Source organism: Schistocerca cancellata, chromosome 2, assembly GCF_023864275.1.
Source record: "Schistocerca cancellata isolate TAMUIC-IGC-003103 chromosome 2, iqSchCanc2.1, whole genome shotgun sequence".
Taxonomy (NCBI): domain Eukaryota; kingdom Metazoa; phylum Arthropoda; class Insecta; order Orthoptera; family Acrididae; genus Schistocerca; species Schistocerca cancellata.
The window spans coordinates 1072958223-1072978644 of NC_064627.1; the positions used below are offsets into that span (position 1 = coordinate 1072958223).

Consider the following 20422-nt stretch of genomic DNA (forward strand, 5'->3'; position numbering starts at 1 on the left):
GTGCCTATTTGTGATGCAGCATCTCCACTATATGGCGAGTAGGAACTATCCTTTTCATAATATTGTTACATTCCGTTCTGGATTTTCCACTGTTTGATTGCACCTTAATGTTCATATAGCTACCCACTGCTGCTTCTAGTATTCTTACCATTTGCACTTAATTCAGCTTCCTGAGAATGCTTGTCTTTTCCACTCCTTCGTTGGATTTTGGATGTGACATGTCTCTGTCACATTTTCTTTGATCAGTGGTTGACACTCAGCAGTAAAAGGGAACTATGTTGCAGCTATGTGCAAACTGGTTAACTATGTGAATGCACTGACAAAAATGGCGACAAGCCATTTTTACAGTTAACAGGAGACAAGAACATTAATACCGTCATCAGTAAAGTCAATTAGTAGTGGTCTGTAAGTTGTTCCAAGCACACAAAAATATTTCTTCTTTTTATGACAGTCAAGTATTTTAATTTCTCTGATAAGACGAAAATTTACACAGACATATTACATACAAAAAATAACAACTATTTTGTAACTTATTACTGACTACTTCAACATTTCATATGAAATGCCAGCACTCACAATTAAAAAATATAATTGCTAGAATTATTATTATTCTTAGAGTTATGGATATGGCTATTAAGGTTATGGCTTTTTAACTCTTTTCAAGATATTAACTTCCTGTTGTTGCACTTGATGAACTTTTGCCTCTTTGTTACTTTTTTGGTATATTTTTATCTGGCCATGTAAAAACCTCCCGCACCCAATATAATTTCATTTATGTGGTACACAAAAATAGCACAACACATTTGTTTGGAGCAGTGCTTCCTCAGTTATCATTTCTGACAGCATTTATTTTATTTTCTGGTTTACATATGCCAATTAAAATCAGCAGTAAAGTCACTTGGAAAGATATGGATGAGAAATTTGACAACAGCTACAAAGTGCCCATCCCAACATACCAGAAGCGGTATAGGACATGAATGAGATTCTGTGCAAAGCGCCTTTGAAAGAGATACTGTTGGTAGATTTCTGGCTTGTAAGGCAACCTCAAGGAGTGAGCTGACCATATAAAGAAGACATCAAATCACAAGAATTACTGGAACTCAGGGAAAAGCTGAGCTTCCCTTTTATTTCAAAAAAGTAAATTTATGCAAAGGTTCACAAATTCACAAAAGTGTTCAAAAAATATAGAAAGCGGAAGAATGAAGTGTTTGAAAAAATCTTGCTCATATTTTTGATATTACAAAAATTGATGGGAAACTGGCTTTGCAGTGAAGACAGAGAACTTTACAGAAAACAAATTGAAACAGGAGGCCTAGTGGGATACACTACTGACAAAGTGGCTACGACAATCCATGCTAAAGAAACCCCTCAGATCAATCAACATGAGAACTATAGGAGTTCAGTAATAATAGTAGTGAAGCATATAAGGGTAGTGGCAGCAGAACTGATAGTGACATTATGAAAACTCTCCTACTATGAAATGAAAGTATCAACCTACAAAATCTGCAGCCAAGTTTGTGTCAGAAGCAACCCTGTCAACAAGAAAAGCATCAAAGTTTCTTCAAAACCTGGCTGAAAATGAAGCAGATGAACTTACACCTTTACAATCGAGGCTTAGGTGTCAAATGATCCAGAATGCAGAAAAAGTCAAGAACTGCCTCAAAGAACTTACGGGTGAAGAGGAATTCTCCTTGCATTTTGATGGGAAGAGAAGTAACAACAGGGAATACCAGATGGCCTATCTGAGAAATTCTGTAAGAACTCTGCATTTCAGATCAGCTGATGATTTCTTTATCAAGTTGCAGGCTCTCTTGAATGATTACAATGCATGGAGGATTGTCAAAATGATTATTTCAGACACCACAGCAGTCAAAAGGGGCAAAAAACTGATGTAGTTACTAGAATCCACAGTCAGTTCAGACTAAAACATTTAGAAGAGCCTCAGTTTACAGATTGTCGACATCATAGTCTTGATCTGGTTCTGTGGCACTTGAGTAGAAACTGGCTTTGCAGTGAAGACAGAGAACTTTACAGAAAACAAACTGAAACAGGAGGCCTAGTGGGATACACTACTGACATCATAGTCCTTGTTGCCAACGAAATCAAGGTCACCACCGTCAAGTACCTATTCAACGAAGACGTTTTGGCAGGATATGAAGACTTACAAAACTGCTATTCTGGCTCAGAAAAGGCACCAACACATGAAAGCCCAGAATGGAGATATGACATCAGATTTCTTTTTCAGCACTGTGAAGTGTTTACCTATCATGTAGAGAAAAATAGGCCTCTGATCAAATGACACAAGCTACCTCCGCCTCATAGTGCCTGGTGGAACTGAAGGGCAATATTTACACTAGCTGCTTAGTTTTTTTCCTTCTGAAAAGGAGAGATCAGCTCAATGTCACTTGTGACTTCACTGTAACTGCATGGGAAATGGTATGGTTTTCAAATCAGCACTATTTAGAGGACACATACAGTGAACTTCATGCTGCTGGATCTAAACTGAAGTGCTCTAAGGCTCTAAAACCTTTTTCCATTCACTGGAAAAATTAATGATCCGTGCCTGATGTTTACTCAAACATGGTGACCGAGTGAGCTGTAAAGCTAATGGAAAAGCTTCACAGCACAGCAGAAGTGACAAATATCTTAACAACAAGTTCATAAACAGTAATTAATAAATTTAAAACTTTCTGGTAATTTATTGTATACCATACTCCACTTACAAATGAAAGTTGTTTAAATTTGTTTTAGATAATCCCATGTAATGCTATGTTTTGTTTAGAGTGGGAGGTTTTTTTTCACAATTTAACAAAATGGATGACATTTTTGAGAGTTTTAGGCAGAAGTTCATTATGTGCAACCACAGAATTTTAAATTTGGAAAGTCATAGCTCTAATGTTTTTGCTACATCCTTACTGTTCACAAACTGCCATGATTACCTGGTAGTGACGGAAAATATCCACTGTGCTGTGAAAGATAACTTCAAGGGCACTCTAGGTGGGTCACTGTTCACTGGGCTCCTCACTGTTATGATGTCTCTCACATTAGGCACCTTACATAGAAAGTAATGTTTGTTGTGAACTTCAGTAATAGATTACAAGTGTAAAGTGTGAACTGAGAGAGGATTTTAGATATACTTTAATAACTGCCTCAAAAACAGCTATTGATAAAGCATGTACAAGTTCAGCATTCAAAGATTGCAGCCCATAATGCCTTTTCTCTCTCCCTATCAATAACAAAATTTTTATGGCTACAAATCCGTATGACTGCAGTTAGATGATGCAGAGAACATGGCTACTTCTTTCTGCAGACCATCAAGATAAACCACCCAATTGAGAGCCATGTGAACTGCTGTTGCATAAACTGTCATGGATAGAAGCAAGACTGCAGCACAAGCCCACTCCAACATTCATGCAACAAATGCATTCATAAAGGAAACAGGTACTGTATATAAGAAAACTGTAATCATGCAGTGGATAAATGTATGTTTTGTTTGAGAAATGTCAACAAATTACAGTTCCATATGCCAAAAAATAAATTCACTGTGCTTTAAACAAAGGTGGGTAACTGAAAATACTTTCAACTTTGTTTAAAAAAATAATCTTTAAAATTATTTTAGCTGCAATATATGGAATTAAATGAAGAAATTTTCCACAAACAGATTACGGCTTACGGATAACCAGGAAACTTGCTCATATATAAGTATATTCCCTAATGTTTACATGCTATGTGATCACCCATTATCTGTTTAATCACACTCCAGACATATATGTAGCCACATTTTTCTGGCTTCTAAGACAGGAGTGAAGTATTTCCATTACTTTTTCCAATTAACTACCCACTTCTTCAATTTTATACAATACAGTGCCCATCAGTGCTCCTCTGTGCTTGTGTGTAATTCAATTCATTCACTATCAGGCCCTGGACACCAATGAGACAAGTGAAGCAATTTTTACCAACTAATTCCTCATGTTTCATTTAGTATGGTTCTTTGCATTGGGATAATACAATTAAGAACACATGGATATATAGACATTGATAAAAAATGAGCCAGCTGGGTGCTGCATGTGTTTCACACAAAAAATATGACTAGACTTTATTTGAAAATGACATTGTGCTCTCCGTATTTTACATGATGGGCTAACATTGGTTTGGATAAAGACACGACATTAACAATAGACTTTTCAAAAACTAGTGCACAAACACACATTAATACACATATTATACATTGTGAATGACACAACATCTCATTTCTTCATACCATTTGGTAGTATTAAACAAGTTAGAGGGATAATGAATACACCAATATTTTCTAAGGGTCTTCTAAATATTTCTGTGTTTTTGCGAGATTCACAGTTAAAACTTTGCTCTATGTTATAATTTAATAAAAATGCATAAGGTCAAATTTGGCAGTGGGTGCTTAAATGTATTGTCCAGTAAGAGACAGAAGCTGAAAAAATTGTTACTTACATATTCACGTGAAAACTATTTAAGAACTACAAAATTTGTTCCTGCTGCAGCAACATCAAGTTTGTGAACACTAGCATTAATAAAGTGGGATTCCACCTCTCTGTAACCGTTCCATGTACAGAGCAAACAATAGTTTATTGTTTTCATAATAGTATGGATTATCAGTAGCGGTGAGAGATGGTGCATACTGGCTGAGTACGTGTTCTGACATCCATGGGTATTCCTGGCTTGTGGCACAATTGTTTTCTATGAAGTTGCCATCAACACTGTGAAAATTAGTGCCACTATTCTTGTCTGTGGCACATGTGGGACCCAGTGAATGTGTTGACTGCAACCGTTCATCTTTCATACTTTGCAAACCATTCCACTCTTCCACTGTTCCATCCTGAAATGTAAATATACAGTTAACAGTTGACAAGCACCACACAAAAGTGATGGTAACAGATAAGCAAAAAAGAAAAAAAAGTTATGTATCGACATTTTTTTTCGTGATAAGCTCACAGGGCCAAATGATAGTCACAATGACACAATGGCAGAAAGGAACTGTCATATTTGGACATGTCCACAACCATAGTGTGAATGAAGAGCTGCTTGAATTGTTAAGAGTATCAGTGTGGACTAGTCTAAGTGGCTACATGGGTTGGTGAAGCACTTGTGGCAAATAATCTATACTACTATACAGGATTAGTAAGCAGAAAAGGTAGATGCTTTGAGAAGTAATAGTATTTGTGATTCTGAACAAGACACTCCAAATGGACATATGGCCTACTCCGAATGGTTTCCTAGGACATGTTCAATGTACGTTGTTATTTATTTTCTGTATTAATCAGTACATTGTCATTGTTCACAAAATACCACAGTTGTGAAAAGGAATTTGAGAGGAACAATGTGGTACAGGGAACTTGCGGTCTATAAAGTCAGGAAGCTACTTTGAATTGGCCTACAAAAATTAACTGCACTACAGTGCATGCATGCCGAGCGAGATTTTCAACAGTCTCTCGCTCCCTTCATGCAAACTACTCATCCTGGAGAAGAAAATGAATAGGACCTTTTTTGCAGGAAATCTAATATGGTTTCACTTTGTACTAAGAGATGTTTTCACTGGAGGCCGTAGTTTTTGAGTCATTCAAGAAAAATGTACAAAACTAACATTCAACGTTTTCTATCTCGGAAACCACTGAGATAAGGCATATGTCCTTATGAAGTTTTTTGTTCAGAAACACCGATACTATCACCCTTCCCCTCACAGCATGTACCTTTCCTCTTGACTCTTCCTATATGAGGACAAGAAGTTGTTTGTCATTTTACAAAAAAATCTTGAGAAGGTCTTGACCGATTTACATCAAATTTTTATACAATACGCTGATAAACAATCAGACAGATGTAGGCTATATAAACAACAATGAACAGGTGTTCTGTTAAAACCAACTGCAAAGGAGAGAATGTTGCGCTGTGCTGTGAAAATGTGTGGTTTAGTTTTCTTTCTTGCAGTGAGTTTTACCTACAATAGTAAGGCATTTAAACCACTAGACAAATTATTTCTCCCATATACATACCTTCTACTTGTATATAATTGTACACAAAAATTGTATACACAACAATGCACTCTTTTGTTTTCTTCCTCGCAGTCGGTTTTAAGAGAAACATGAAAGTTGTAGTCATGGTTTATCAGTTTACAATTGGGAGACTATTAAGGAATCTGAATTGTCCTTAACTTTGTAATCCTACCCGCTCACAGATAGAAACTACACGAGACATGGTCACTGGAGTTACCACCCTCACAGGTTCCTTTCATACCTCGTATACAAACAATTCAAACTCATTTCCCCACTCATTTTAAGTGACTTCATTTGCCGATCAAGGTTTTGTTTGCAATGACAATAAACAAGGCTCAAGGTCACAGGGAGGAAGGGGCAAGAGAAGATGGACAGAGAAGGGAGGAGGATATGGACACAGAGAGGGGGGAGGAGGAGGTGGGCAGAGAGACAGAGAGAGGGAGGAGGACAACAAAGTGGACAGAGAGACAGCAGGAGGAGGAAATTAGGGTGTACATACAGGGGCAGGCAAAATAATATGAACAGTGGTAGTAATTGGAAGGTTGTGTTTGACGGTCAACAATGCAGGTAAGGCAAGTGTCACTCTGGAATGTGTGTGTTCAGTATGGACTAAGCATCAGTGCAGTTGTTTACAAGTAGCGCACACTTCGTATTTTCATTCAGAGACCAAGATTGACATGTAATGAAAGACCTAACAGAGTTCCAAAGAGGGCAGATTGTGGGGGCCTGATTAGCTGGAGCATCAGTAACCAAGACAGCCAACTGTTTCAACAGTTATGAAAGCCTACACAAAACATGAAAAGACATCATCATGTAAACATAATTGCGAGCACAAAGTAAAAGTAAATAACAGAATCGTTGTACGCTAACACGAATTGTGTCAAAACAACACAAAATCATGGCAGCTAAAGTGATGCAGAGCACACATGGTGTTATGCTTCCTGAAGGGCTGATCAGTGGGAACATGTCCCATGGTCCGATGAGTCAACGTTTTCATTATTTCCAACATCAGGCCACATTTACACTTGGACAATGCCAAAAGAAGCCAACAATCCGGATTGCTTGATTCCAGCGGTTAAGCATGGAGGTGGATGTAATGGTGTGGGCAGCCATATCATGGTATTCTGCTGGTCCTATCATTACTCTCAAAGGCCGTGTTACAGCGAAGAATTATGTGAACATTTTAGGTGATCAGGTGCACACCATGATTCAAATGTTGTTCCCAACAATGATGTCATATTTCAGGACAATAATACACCTATTCACACAGCCAGGACAATACAATTGTGGTATGAGGGGCATGCAACTGAACTGTACAGTCTTCCCTAGCCAGTGCAGCCCCTGAACTTGGACATTATCAAACCTGTGTGGGCAGTATTGGAGCACAGACTCCAGAGCAGATTTCCATCTCCCTCGTCACTACAGGAGTTAGAAATAGTTCTGATCGAAGAGTGGCATAACTTTCCACTGGGGACTATACAATCATTACATGCTAGTATTCCAAGAAGAATTGCAGCTGTATTATGGGCAAATGGGGTTCCAACCCGTTATTAATAAACTATTCCCAAGTAAGTACAGGTGTTCACATTATTTTGCCTATCCCCTGTACAATTCCAATACATATTCAGCAATTATAAATCACTGTGGACTTTGCTAGTGCAGTATAAGATGAGTGACCATAAGAAGATCCTAACCTACAGCGATCCGAGATAAACGTCACACTTTGCCAATGACAATCAGTTTCACACCAGACAGGAATTCCTGCCATCAGTGAATGGAGGTCATCTCAAGCAGTTTCTGAGCAAATACTGCGAAGAGGAACTGTGGGTGACTGACATTTGGAGTCTGGTATCTCACAAGGAGCCATTACCCACAGCACCAGATAAAGATGCACGTCTTCAATAGGCCAATCAACACAGAAACTGCACAGCACCTGTCTGGAGGCGCACACTGTGGTGCAACAAATCACACTCTAGCCTCTTTTCAAATGATGGAAAGCACTAAGTGCACCGATGGCCCAATGTCATCATTTACAACATACCACAGTTGTGAAAAGGAACTCGAGAGGAACAATTTGGTACAGGCAACTTGTGGTCTATCAAATCAGGAAACTACTTTGAACTGGCCTGCAAAAATTAACTTTGCTACAGTGCATGCACACCGAACGAGGTAGGTGTAGTTCCAGCCAGAGGTGCATCTATGACATTTTGGTGGTGGCATCATGACTGCGGTCCACTTGTGAAGGTTCTCTGTGAACACAAACCAAGATGTTTATTCCAATACTCTTGGTGGCCATGTACTATCCTCTCTTTTACATTTTTATCATGACCACTTAAGTAATCTCATCTTCTAAGATGACAACAGCCAATTCATAGTGCTACACACACGTTCCTAGCTTGAACACTTACGCACAGACTGCTCCTCCAATTGCCCACTAAATCACCCAATATTAATTACACAGAAAATGTCTGGGACTATTTGGAACAGCAGATGGAAAATAGCACTCAACATCCTCATTTTTGGTCAATGAGTGGCTTCAGCTCAATATGACATACTACTTCATCAAATTGTGACTATTACCAAGGCCAGAGGTGGTGTTAAATGGTATATATGGCTGAAGTTTAAAGGAACAGTTGACCATACACTGGATAGATTTGTACCAGTAGAACAGTTGATAGTGGATGGGAACATCATAGTATAGTCATTGTAAGACAATTCTAAAGAAGCAGAGATTACGGCATAAAAGGAAGTGTAGGACTGTGGATAGATAGATAGATAGATAGACACTAAATGAAAGATGTTTGGCTGTCAAGAGAATGCATGATTACTGTAGCAGAATACTGTCAAATGATATTTCACAAAACACAAAGTAATTCTGGTCATATGTAAAGGCTGTTAGAGGCACCAAAGTTAGTGTCCAGTCCCTAGTGAATGAGGCAGGAACCGAAATTGAGGGTAGTAAAGCAAAAGCAGTGCTCAAATGTTCCTTTACAAAGGAAAACCTAAACAAATGCCCCAATTTAATCCTTATACCACTGAAAAGATGAGTGAAATGAACATTAGTGTCAGTGGTGTTGACAAACGGATGAAATCATTAAAACCGAAGAAAGTTCCTTGGCCCAATGGAGTCCCTATCACAGTCTATACTAAATTTGTGGCTGAGAGAGCCCCTCTTCCAACTATAATCTATCATAGATCTCTTGAACAGAAAACCATGCCCTGTTCTTGGAAAAAAGCACAGGTCACACACACACTTGTAACATGGGTAGGAAAAGTGATCCGCAAAACTACCATCCAATATCCTTGACATCAATTCATTGTAGAATTTTATAACATATTTTGAGCTCAAACATAATGAGGTATCTTGAACAGAATGGCCAAAAACATCAATCATGTGAAACCCAACTAACACTTATCTCACATGACATACTGAAAGCTTTGGATGAAGGCAGTCAGGTAGCTGCGGTATTTCTTAATTTCCGCAAAGCATTTGACTCAGTACCACACCCATGCATATTGTCAAAAGTACAACCATATGGATATGATCTATCAAGTGAAATTTGTGAACAGATTGAGGACTTTTCGGTAGGAAGGGCATGACATGTTTTCATCTTCGATGGAGAGTCATTGTCAAATGTAGAAGTAACTTTGGATGTGCCCCAGGGAAGTGCGTTGGGATCCTTGCTGTTCATGTCATATATTAACGACCTTACAGACAATATTAATAGTAACCTTAGAGTTTCTAGAGATGATGCAGTTATCTATAATGAAGTACTGTCTGAAAGAAGCTGCATAAATATTCTGCCAGATCTTGAAAAGGTTCCAAATTGCTGCAAAGGCTGGCAACACTTTAAATCTTCAAAAATATAAAACTGTGCACATCACAAACAAAAAACAACGAGTTACTGTTGGAATCAGCCAACTCATACAAATACTTGGGTGTAACACTTTGTAGGGATATGAAATGGAATGATCACATAGGCTCAGTCACGGGTAAGACAGATGGCAGACTTTGGCTTCTTGGTAGAATACTGGGGAAGTGCAATCAGTCTACAAAGGAGATCGCTCAAAAATCACTCAATCACTCATGTGACCAAATCTAGAATATTTCTCAACTATGTAGGACCCTTACAAAAAAAGACTAACAAGGGATATCAAACGTATATAGAAAAGCGCAGCATGAATGTTCACAGGTTTATTTGACCTGTGGGAGAGTGTCACAGAGAGAAAGAAGAAATTGAACTGGCAGAGTCTTGAAGATAGGTGTAAACTATCCCAAGAAAGTGTACTAACAAAGTTTCAGGAACCGGCTTTAAATGATGACTCTAGGAGTATACTATAACCACCTACATATCACTAACATAGTGATCGTGAGGATAAGATAGGGATAATTACTGCATGCACAGAGCCATTCAAACAATCATTCTTCCCATGTCCCTTCCACGAGTGGAACAGGAAGAAACCCCAATAAGTGGTACAATGGGACTCAGACCCTGCCGTGAGCTTCATGGTGGTTTGCAGAGTATAGATGTAGATGTAGTATCAATGTGGACTGTTCAAAGTGACTACAAGGATTTGTGAAGCACTTGCAGCTAAGTAATGTATACTACCACACAGGGTGAGTAGGAGGAAGGTATGTGCTTTGAGAGGAGATAGTATTGGTGATTCTGAACAAAAAACTTCAAATGGACATATGCCCTATTCTGAATGGTGTCCTACAGAGGACACATTTAATGTACATTGTTATTTATTTTCAATATTAATCACTACATTGCCATTGTTTACAACATACCACACTAATGAAAAGGAATTCAAGATGAACAATTTGGTGTAGGACACATGAGGTCTATTGAGTAGGGAAATTACCTCAAACTGGCCAACAAATATTACCTACACTACAGTGCATGCACAGTGAGTGATATTTTCAATAGTCTCCCGCTCTCTTCATGCAAACTACTCGTCCCAGAGAAAAAAATTAATGGGAGCTTTGTTGCAGGAAATTTAATAAGGTTTCAGTTTGTACTGAGAAATGTTTTCACTAGAGGCCATGGTTTTCGAGTCATTCAAGAAAAATGTACAAAACCAAAAGCAAGGTGTTCTATCTCAGAAATCATTCGGAATAAGGCAGATGTCCATATGAAGTTTTTTGTTCAGAAACACCAATACTATCACATCCTCCCCTCACAGCATGTACCTTTCCTCTTGACTCACCCTGTATGAAGCCAAGAAGTTGTTTGTCAGTGTTACAAAAAAATCTTGAGAAGTTCTTGACCACTTCCTTCAAATTTTTACACAATACTCCAATAAACATCTGGATAGACATAGGCTACACATCTTTTAAATGTAAATAATACGTACATGGCAAACACTGTTAGCAAAAATCTCAAAAAGTTCTCGACTTATTTACATCAAATTTTTATACAGTACTCTACAAACATTCAGATAGACACAGACTATATACACTCTTAAAAAACATTACACAGGTTTCCTGTTAAAACCAACAGCTTATCAACTTATGATTAGAAGACTACCAAGGAATCTTAATCGTTTGTAACTTTGTAATCCCACTTGTTCAAAGATTGAAACTATGTGAGACACGGTCACTGGAGCTACCATCCTCACAGGTCCAGTAGCTGAGAGGCCTGTTTCATACCTCGTATACCAATGATCCCAACCAAATCACTACTCATTTTAAGGTGAAATCAGGCCCCAATTTAAAAAGTTTTTTTCTACTATTTAAAAATTCAAACTTCCTGAACAAATTGGTGCATAATTTTTATAAAAAAATCTATGTAAGTGTATTTTTAATATTTTTTAAAATTTTTACTTGACATATCATCATGTCCACACTGATCTCAACATCGTGATTATATCACGGCTAAATAGTCTACAAACTTGGCTACCAGACTATCCTTTGGGATCTCCTGGTAATTCAAACATGCAACGAAGCAACCAAACGAACGATTCCTTTGGGAACCATCCGACTAGAAGATTGGGACCATCAGTCCGGATCTGACAGCTAAATATTGAGGGAATTAGCCGATCTAAATCTGAATATCTTTCAAAGTTTCTTTTGGACAACAGCATCGATGTGGTACTCTTTCAGGAAACACATACCGACTCGCAGGAAGACTTACAAAGAAGAGGACGTATTCAAGGCTTCCAACAAATAGGCGCAACATATCATCACGCCTATGGCACCGCCACATATACCCGATCCGATATTGAACATGCACACCTGCTGTCCACAAGCACAGAAAACAACATCCATGTTGTTGATATAAAAGTAGACAACATAAGACTTATAAATGTCTACAAACCACCAAACCAAATCTGGCCAAGTATTGTATACCCGCACATGAACACCCAACGATATATGCCGGTGATTTTAATAGCCATCATGAAATGTGGCGATACACCCAAAATAATGAACACGGAGAAGCGCTGGTGGAATGGGCCGACGAGAACAATCTACATCTTATATTCGATGCCAAGGAGAGGGGCACATTCCACTCGGCCGCCTGGCGCAGGGACTACAATCCGGACCTCTGCTTTGTAACTACCGATAACGAGGGAAAACCAGTGCCTATACATAGAAGGGTTGCCACAGATTTCCCACACAGCCAGCATAGGCCTGTTATTTTAGACATCGGTGTCATTATACCCCTGATACGGTCCTTCCCTCGAGCTAGATGGAATTTCCAAAAAGCTGACTGGGAGAAGTATTCAGCGGACCTTGATAAATGCATCCGGTTTATACCGTCACTACCTAAATGCTACGATCTTTCAGGAAAGCTATAATTACCACAGCTAAAAAACACATTCCTAGGGGGTTTCGAAAAGAATACATCCCAGGATGGGATGCAAAATGCCATCAGCTATATGAGGATTTTACTAGTAGTGGTGACCAAGAAATAGCTGATGACCTCCTCCACAATCTAGATTCCGCAAGAAGACAACGATGGACTGAAGCAACTGAAAGAATGAATTTCACTCAATCAAGCAGGAAGGCATGGAGTTTGTTACGTAAACTCGGAGGTACGACAAGACCAGGCCAGAAAAATCCAACCATAACACCAGAGAAAATTGCAAATAACATTGTCGAAATGTCAAGAGCTCCGAGAGACAAACCACATACCAGGATGATTAAGCGTGAACTCAGAACACTAAAAAAGAATACTCCAAATATATCAGAACTTTCCAGACCATTCACTGAGGATGATGTCATTACTGCCCTCAAGGATATGAAACCGGGCAAAGCCCCAGGTTTTCACAACATACATCCAGAATTTCTAACCTACGCTGGAAAGAACGTAGTCAAATGGCTGGCAAATTTCTTTTCGAACATTTTGACTACAAACCATCTCCCTAGAGAATTCAAAAAAGCAAGAATAATAGCTTTGCTGAAACCAGGGAAACCAGCAGACCAACCGCTAAGCTACAGACCAATAGCACTTCTTAGCTGTACATACAAACTTCTCGACTGACTTGTCCATAATCGAATTAGCGGCATCATTATGGAGAACTTACCTATAGAACAGGCAGGCTTCAGACATGGCCGTAGTTGCTGTGACCAAGTTCTGGCATTAACATCCTACATAGAGGCTGGCTTTCAACAGAAATTGAAAACAAGTGCTGTATTTCTACACTTAACATCTGCATATGATACTGTTTGGAGAGATGGAATAATTTACAAACTCTTAAGAGTGATTCCTTGCCAGATTTTAACATCCTTAATACATAATATGCTGAGTAACAGAACCTTCCAGGTCAACCTAAACGGAAAGACAAGCAAAACAAAACTTATTAACAACGGGCTTCCACAAGGCTCCGTATTGGCCCCTCTTCTGTTTAACCTCTATATAGCAGATCTCCCAAACACAAAGTCAAGAAAACTTTGCTATGCGGATGACATACCACTGGCTACCAGAGACAAGTATCTCTTCAATACAGAGGAAGTCCTTAATAATGACGTCGAAATACTATACAATTATTTCAAGAAATGGAGACTCAAGCCAAACCCTAACAAAACTGAAGTATCTACATTCCATCTTAATAACAAAATGGCAAATGAAATTATTAACATAAAACTCGGAAACACCAACCTCAAACATAATAAGTTTCCAAAGTACTTAGGTATAACACTGGATCGCACTCTTTCTTACCGAAAACATCTGGAGAACACCACTGCAAAAATTGGAACACGGAATAACATCATTCAAAAACTTTGCGGTACTACTTGGGGAGCTAATGCAAAAACATTACGCACCTCATCTATCGCCTTAGTGTTCTCTGTGGCTGAGTACTGTGCTCCAGTCTGGATTAATAGCTGTCACACCAAACTTATTGACAGGCAATTAAATAACACAATGAGGTTGATTTCTGGAACCGTTAAATCAACGCCCACATACTGGCTACCAGTGCTATGTAATATCCTGCCCCCGAACCTGCGTAGAAAAGCGGCCCTACTGCATGAATTCAGAAAGATTGAGACAAAACCAGAACTACCAATTAAAGAAGAATTCTCACAACTGCAACACACTCGATTGAAATCAAGAAAGCCACCCATACGCACAGCTGAGCAGCTTCAAAATAATAACTATGACCACATGAAACAATGGAGACTAGATTGGAACCAAAAGACAAATGACCAACTACAGACCTGGTTTGAGAGCTATAACTGCAACATCTCTGGAATGGAACTAACACGGAAAACATGGTCCGCATTAAATCGAATACGTACTGGACATGGCAGGTGTGCGGATTTACTACACAAATGGGGAAGAGCAATGTCACCAGAATGCGACTGCAGTGCGCCTAGACAGATGATCGAACACATCCATGGTGAATGCTCCTTGCGAGCATATGCAGGGAACTGGTCCGACTTCCTGGAGGCATCCCCATCGGCGCTAGAATGGATCTCAAACCTCGATATAACCTTTTAACTGACTAAATAAACATAAATTATATTCATGATTGTTATAAGATTTTAATGTCTAACACTTGATGTATTAATGTTGCATGTATAGCCATACGCTAAATAAAAATAAAACAACATCCTTTCAGATTACTATGCAAATCCTGGAAACTACATGCTCTAGAAGGCTGTTTTCTATGTTCTCCTTGGATTTGTTTATCACCAATTGGCTGTACTGATTCTTAAATATTCTTTGCTCATATGCTTGTAAATCATAGAAAACAAAACAATTATTTTAATATTTGGTAGCTTGCTGTTGTGTGCTGTTGCTCTCCGTTATCATTTAAAATGACTAAACTGCAAGGTATCTTCAAGAGATGCCAGAACAGAGGAAACAGGTACTATATAACTACACCAGTTGTGGATAGTAGTGAAATAATGCAAAATAATAGTTGTATTGGTGAGAAGACTGTTGATATTCCTTCCAGCACATCAACAAAAACAAAACAAAAAAATAAATAAATAAATAAAAATAAAAAATCTGCAAACTCACTGTGTATGAGATATATTACCTACCCATGAAGGAAATGGAGTAAATATAATTACAGATTCGAATGTTTTAACATCATTGTTGAAGAGACTGTAGCATGCAAGTCATGTGTCGAAGATATAGTGCTTCTGAAGCTGTAACTGCCAGAAATGGATTAGTCTCTAAACTTAAAACTATATGCACACATTGTGGTATTGATCATTTCTAACTTTTGTCAAATGCTCAATTAATGAACTATATGAAGCCAATGTGAGGTTATTTATGGACTTAGGTGCATTGGGAAATGTAGCAGTGATGGTATACTACTTTGTGCTCTCCTGGATCTACGAACCTCACCCACAGAATATGAGAAGTATACTGAAATTATTGGCAACTGCATAGACTCCAGTGCAACAGCTGCAGAAGCAGTCAACGAGAACGGTGGAGTAACAGATATTAATGCAGCATTTGATGGGTCATGGTAAAAAAGGATTCACACTTCCAAAAATAGATTTGCTACTGCAACAAGTATTGAACTAGTAAGGTGTGAGACTTTGAAGTTCTCACTAAATATTGCCAAGGACGCAACTTAGTAGGTGATAATAAAGAGAAAAAGAGTACTCACAGGTCCTCATGTATAAAGAACTATGAGGGCTCATGAGGCAGTATGGAGGTAGCAGCAGCTATGGCTACTTTTCATCACTCACAATCAGATCGTGGGGTTTGATATATGAAATATTAGGGAGATGGAGACTGTACATCCTTCAACACTGTTTTAAAAAGCAAATCCTATATTGAACCTATTACAAATCTTGAGTGTGCAAGCCATGTAATGAAAAGGATGAGAGCCCACCTTCATTAGGTGAAAAAGAAACTTGGCAACACCAAATAAACAGATGGAAACAGTATCAATGCTGGAAGGCTTACTGATGAAGTTATTGATCGATTTCAGGAATACTGTGGCAAAGCCATTAGAGAGAGAGAGAGAGAGAGAGAGAGAGAGAGAGAGAGAGAGGGGGGGGGGGGGGGGGGGAGGAAAAAAAACATGATTTGGAATGCACGAAAAGAGCAGTGTGCGCAACATATTTTCACAGGCTGTCCACAGATACTAACCATGTACGTAACTTGTGCCTACCTGCACCAGACACATAGTGCACATATAGAAAACCAGAGGCAGTAGGCAAACTAGATGAATTAAAAATAAACATTCAGTACGTGAAGCAGTAATGAAGGCCATTAAGCCTATATTCAGAATGTTAGCAAATCCTGACTTGTTAAGGAAATGGCTCCATGGTAAGACACAGAATGTTAATGAGGCATTTAACAATACTGTGTGGACCCGGATCCAAAAAACGTCTTTGCAGGCATAAAACATTTAAGATAAGGTGTATGTGGTGCAGTTATCTCATTCTCGGGGTTTGTGCCACTCCAGTACCGCATATTTTGCTTATTGATGCACCCAAACAAATGAAAATGTGCCTCATCGCTGAAGAACACTAAGGCGTTGTGAGACAGCTCATCCTTACCCTCTCGATGTTTTCACGTATTATGGTGGTTCTTGGAGGTCCTGCTTTCTTTTTCTGCACACTTCCAGTATCCATAGAGGTGTCTACCCATATAACAATAGATTTCCCATCAGGAACATGCCTGCAGGCACGATGTTGAACTGTTTCCCAAACACGTGCTAAATTCTGATGACCGAATGTCTATTCGAAAAGTAAGCCGCAACAGCGAATGTGCGCTCCTCTCTTGTCCACTGCATGATCGCTACTAAACTAAACTTAAGGGAAAGAAAAGGTTACAGTCTCGCACTTTTGACTGCACTGAAATCCACGCAACAATTAGTAACAGCCACTGTGTGCTGCGCATTTCAAATAAAGAAGTTCCCACGCTGCACCCTGTATATCAGTGAACTAAATACATTCAGATGTTCAATTGATAAAAATTTGGTAGTGATATCTTCAATAGTTTGAGCAATAATGGGTTAAATGTTGGCAGAAATTTGCGTTGTCAATATAGGGGGTCTGATCTCACCTTAGTGACTTCAATTGCCAATCAAGATTTCATTTGCAGTAATAATAAACAAGGCTCACGGTCAGACACATTGGCAGGGGGTGGGGGTGGGGGGGTGGAGGATATGGACATAGAGAGGGGGAAGGAGATGGGTAGAGAGAGAAGGGGGTGGAGGAGGAGATTAGGACTTATATACAATTCCAAATACATATTCAGCAATTGCAAAGCACCGCGGGCTTTGCTAGTGCAGTATAGTGACCATAAATAGATCCTAACCTACAGTGATCCAAGATAGGTGTCACACCTTGCCAATGAAAATCAGTTTCAGACCAGACAGGAATTCCTGCCATCAGTGAATTTAGGTCATTTCAAGCAGTTTCCAAGCAAATACTTTGAAGGGAAACTGCTTGTGACTGACATTTGGAGTCTGGTATCTCACAAAGGGCAATTACTCACAGCAGCACATAAAGATACAGGCCTTACATAGGCCAATCAACACAGAAGCTGAACAGAAGCTTTCTGGAGGCACATACTGTCGTGCACAGCAAATCACACTCTCGCCTCTTTTCAAATGATGCAAAGCACTGAGTGCACCGATGGCCTACTGAGGGACTTAACTCACAGTGCTAGGAAGGTGTAGTACAGGCCAAGGTGCTTCTATGATGTTTTGTGGATGTTTTCAATATCATGACTGGGGCTCACTTGCACAGGTTTTTTGTGAACATGAACCAACATGTTTATTTCATTATTTTCGGTGGTCAAGTACTACCCTCTTTCTACAGTTTTATGGTGAGTACACTGTGGATAATCTCATCTTCGAAGATGACAACAGCCACATTCATAGGGCTGTACACACAAGTTCCTGGCTTGATAAACACTCCAACACAGACTGCTCCTCCACTTGGCCATTAAATCGCCCAATATGGTTCACACAGAAATTGTCTGGGACTATCTGGGAGCTCTGTCAATGAGTGGCATCAGTTAGGTGTGATGTGCCTTAAGAACCTTTTGGATTCTCTTTTCCGCCAAATTGTGACTGTTATCAAGGCTAGAGGCAGTGTTACAGGTACTTAGAGTGATGTCTCCTAACTTTTTGATTAGGGTGTTTATTTCACATACATTACAAATGTTTAATGTAAATTCTCCAAAATAATAAAGCATATGTCTTTGTGAAGCAATATCCTGTAACACATGGCAAAAGAAACAAAGGTTAAATGAGTTCGGTGATGTAAGAGTGCTTTAACTACACGCGTGGGGTCTCAGCACACCCCATGCTACATTTTTGGTTTATAATTTCCACTGTTGGCGCACTACAGACTTGTCATTGTAGGTATTCTTAATGTGCCACTGACGCTTGCAATAAATGGACATGCACCGTGCTCTCACAACAGTAACTGCCTGTTTTTCATTGTTGGGGTACCTGTAGACCCCATGCGTGCTTTTACGTAGTATTTATTTACAATATGCTAATACAGTAATTTCCTCTTATTTCAGTATAATTACAACAATGACTCGCTTTCTTCGTGATGAGGATATTGCACGATTGTTGGTAGAAGGCAGTGACTCAGAAGTTGAAGACACAGAACTAAATGGCCCAGATGAAGATGTTGATGACATCAGTGATCATGATTACGATACACCGTGAACACCTTTCTGGTTCAGAGATGGAGCTAAGTGAAGGCTCTTCTTCTAGTGAAGAAGACGAAGAAAGGTCAGGGAACTATTTTTACGGTAAGAACAGATTCAAATGGAGTAAATCTGCCCCACATTCATCTCGTGTACGACAGCACAATATTGTACGAGAACGCGCAGGACTGAAAGGACCTGCTGCTTGTAAACGTGAAATGTCGCCTGCAGAGAGTTAACTATTATTTACCGATGATGTGATTGAGACTATCGTGCAATGTACCAACAAAAAACTTGAGGACAAATATTCACCTCCATTATTACGGCTGTATTATGCCAACAACATTGATTGCTGTGAGTTACGAGCTTACCTTGGATTACTTCTGTTTACATCGATATTCAACTTAAATCATGAAAATGTTAGATCGCAATGGGCGATTGATTTTACTGGAAGAGACTTTTTTGAGGTGTAATGGGGATAAACAGATTTTCATTCATTCATTTCAACGTAACCTTTGATGACATTAGCACACGAGAAGAAAGAAAATCTACAGATAAACTGGCTTTGATACAAGGAATTTTTGAAAAGTTTATTAGCAATTGTAGTGTGAACTATTCTTGTTCAGAATATTTGTGTGTTGATGAAATGTTGGTAAAATTTCGAGGAAGGTGCTCATTCAGAATGTTTATCAAAAGTAAACCTGGAAAATATGGCCTGAAAATGCAGTATATTCGCAATGCAAAAACTCATTACTTATGTAATGCGTTTATATACTCTGGAAAACCGCTTACCCAATGAAATATCCCTTTCGCAGTGCCAACACAGGACATGCTAAGACTTGCAGAGCCATTTTATGGAACTAATAGGAATATCACTGGAGACAGTTGGTTTAAGTCTGTTGAGTTAGTAGACGAATTATTGAAACAAGGACTAACATACGTGGGTATTGTACGAAAAAACGAATGAGGATTTCCTCGTCAGTTTTTGCCTGATAAAAGAAGACCCACTGAATCGTCATTATTTGGATTTGTTCGGGCATCTTTCGTTCCAAAGAAGTATATAAGTGTAGTTCTACCATCTTCCATGCATCACTAAGTGTCTGTAAATCAAGAATCGAAGAAACCTGCAATTATAGACTTTTACAATGTGACTAAGGGAGGAGGTGATGCCCTGGATTTGAAATGGTCAAATTACTCTTGCTCACGTAGGACAAGAAGATGGCCGAACACAACCTTTGCTGCAATGCTGAATATTCCTCTTGCTAACGGATATGTTCTTTGCATTGGTTCTAATCCAAATAAAAAAGTCCA

The 20422-nt window shown here is 39.0% G+C and overlaps 1 protein-coding gene across 1 annotated transcript in view; it reads right to left on the reverse strand.

The window, feature by feature from the left end:
- Nucleotides 1–459: 459 nt before the first annotated feature.
- LOC126163073 (uncharacterized) overlaps nt 460–20422 on the reverse strand; it is a 34455-nt gene continuing 14492 nt past the window's right edge. The window contains exon 3 of the mRNA XM_049919978.1: nt 460–4855. Coding sequence (XP_049775935.1) covers nt 4547–4855 — 309 coding nt within the window. The 3' untranslated portion in view covers nt 460–4546. The remainder of the gene's footprint in view (nt 4856–20422) is intronic.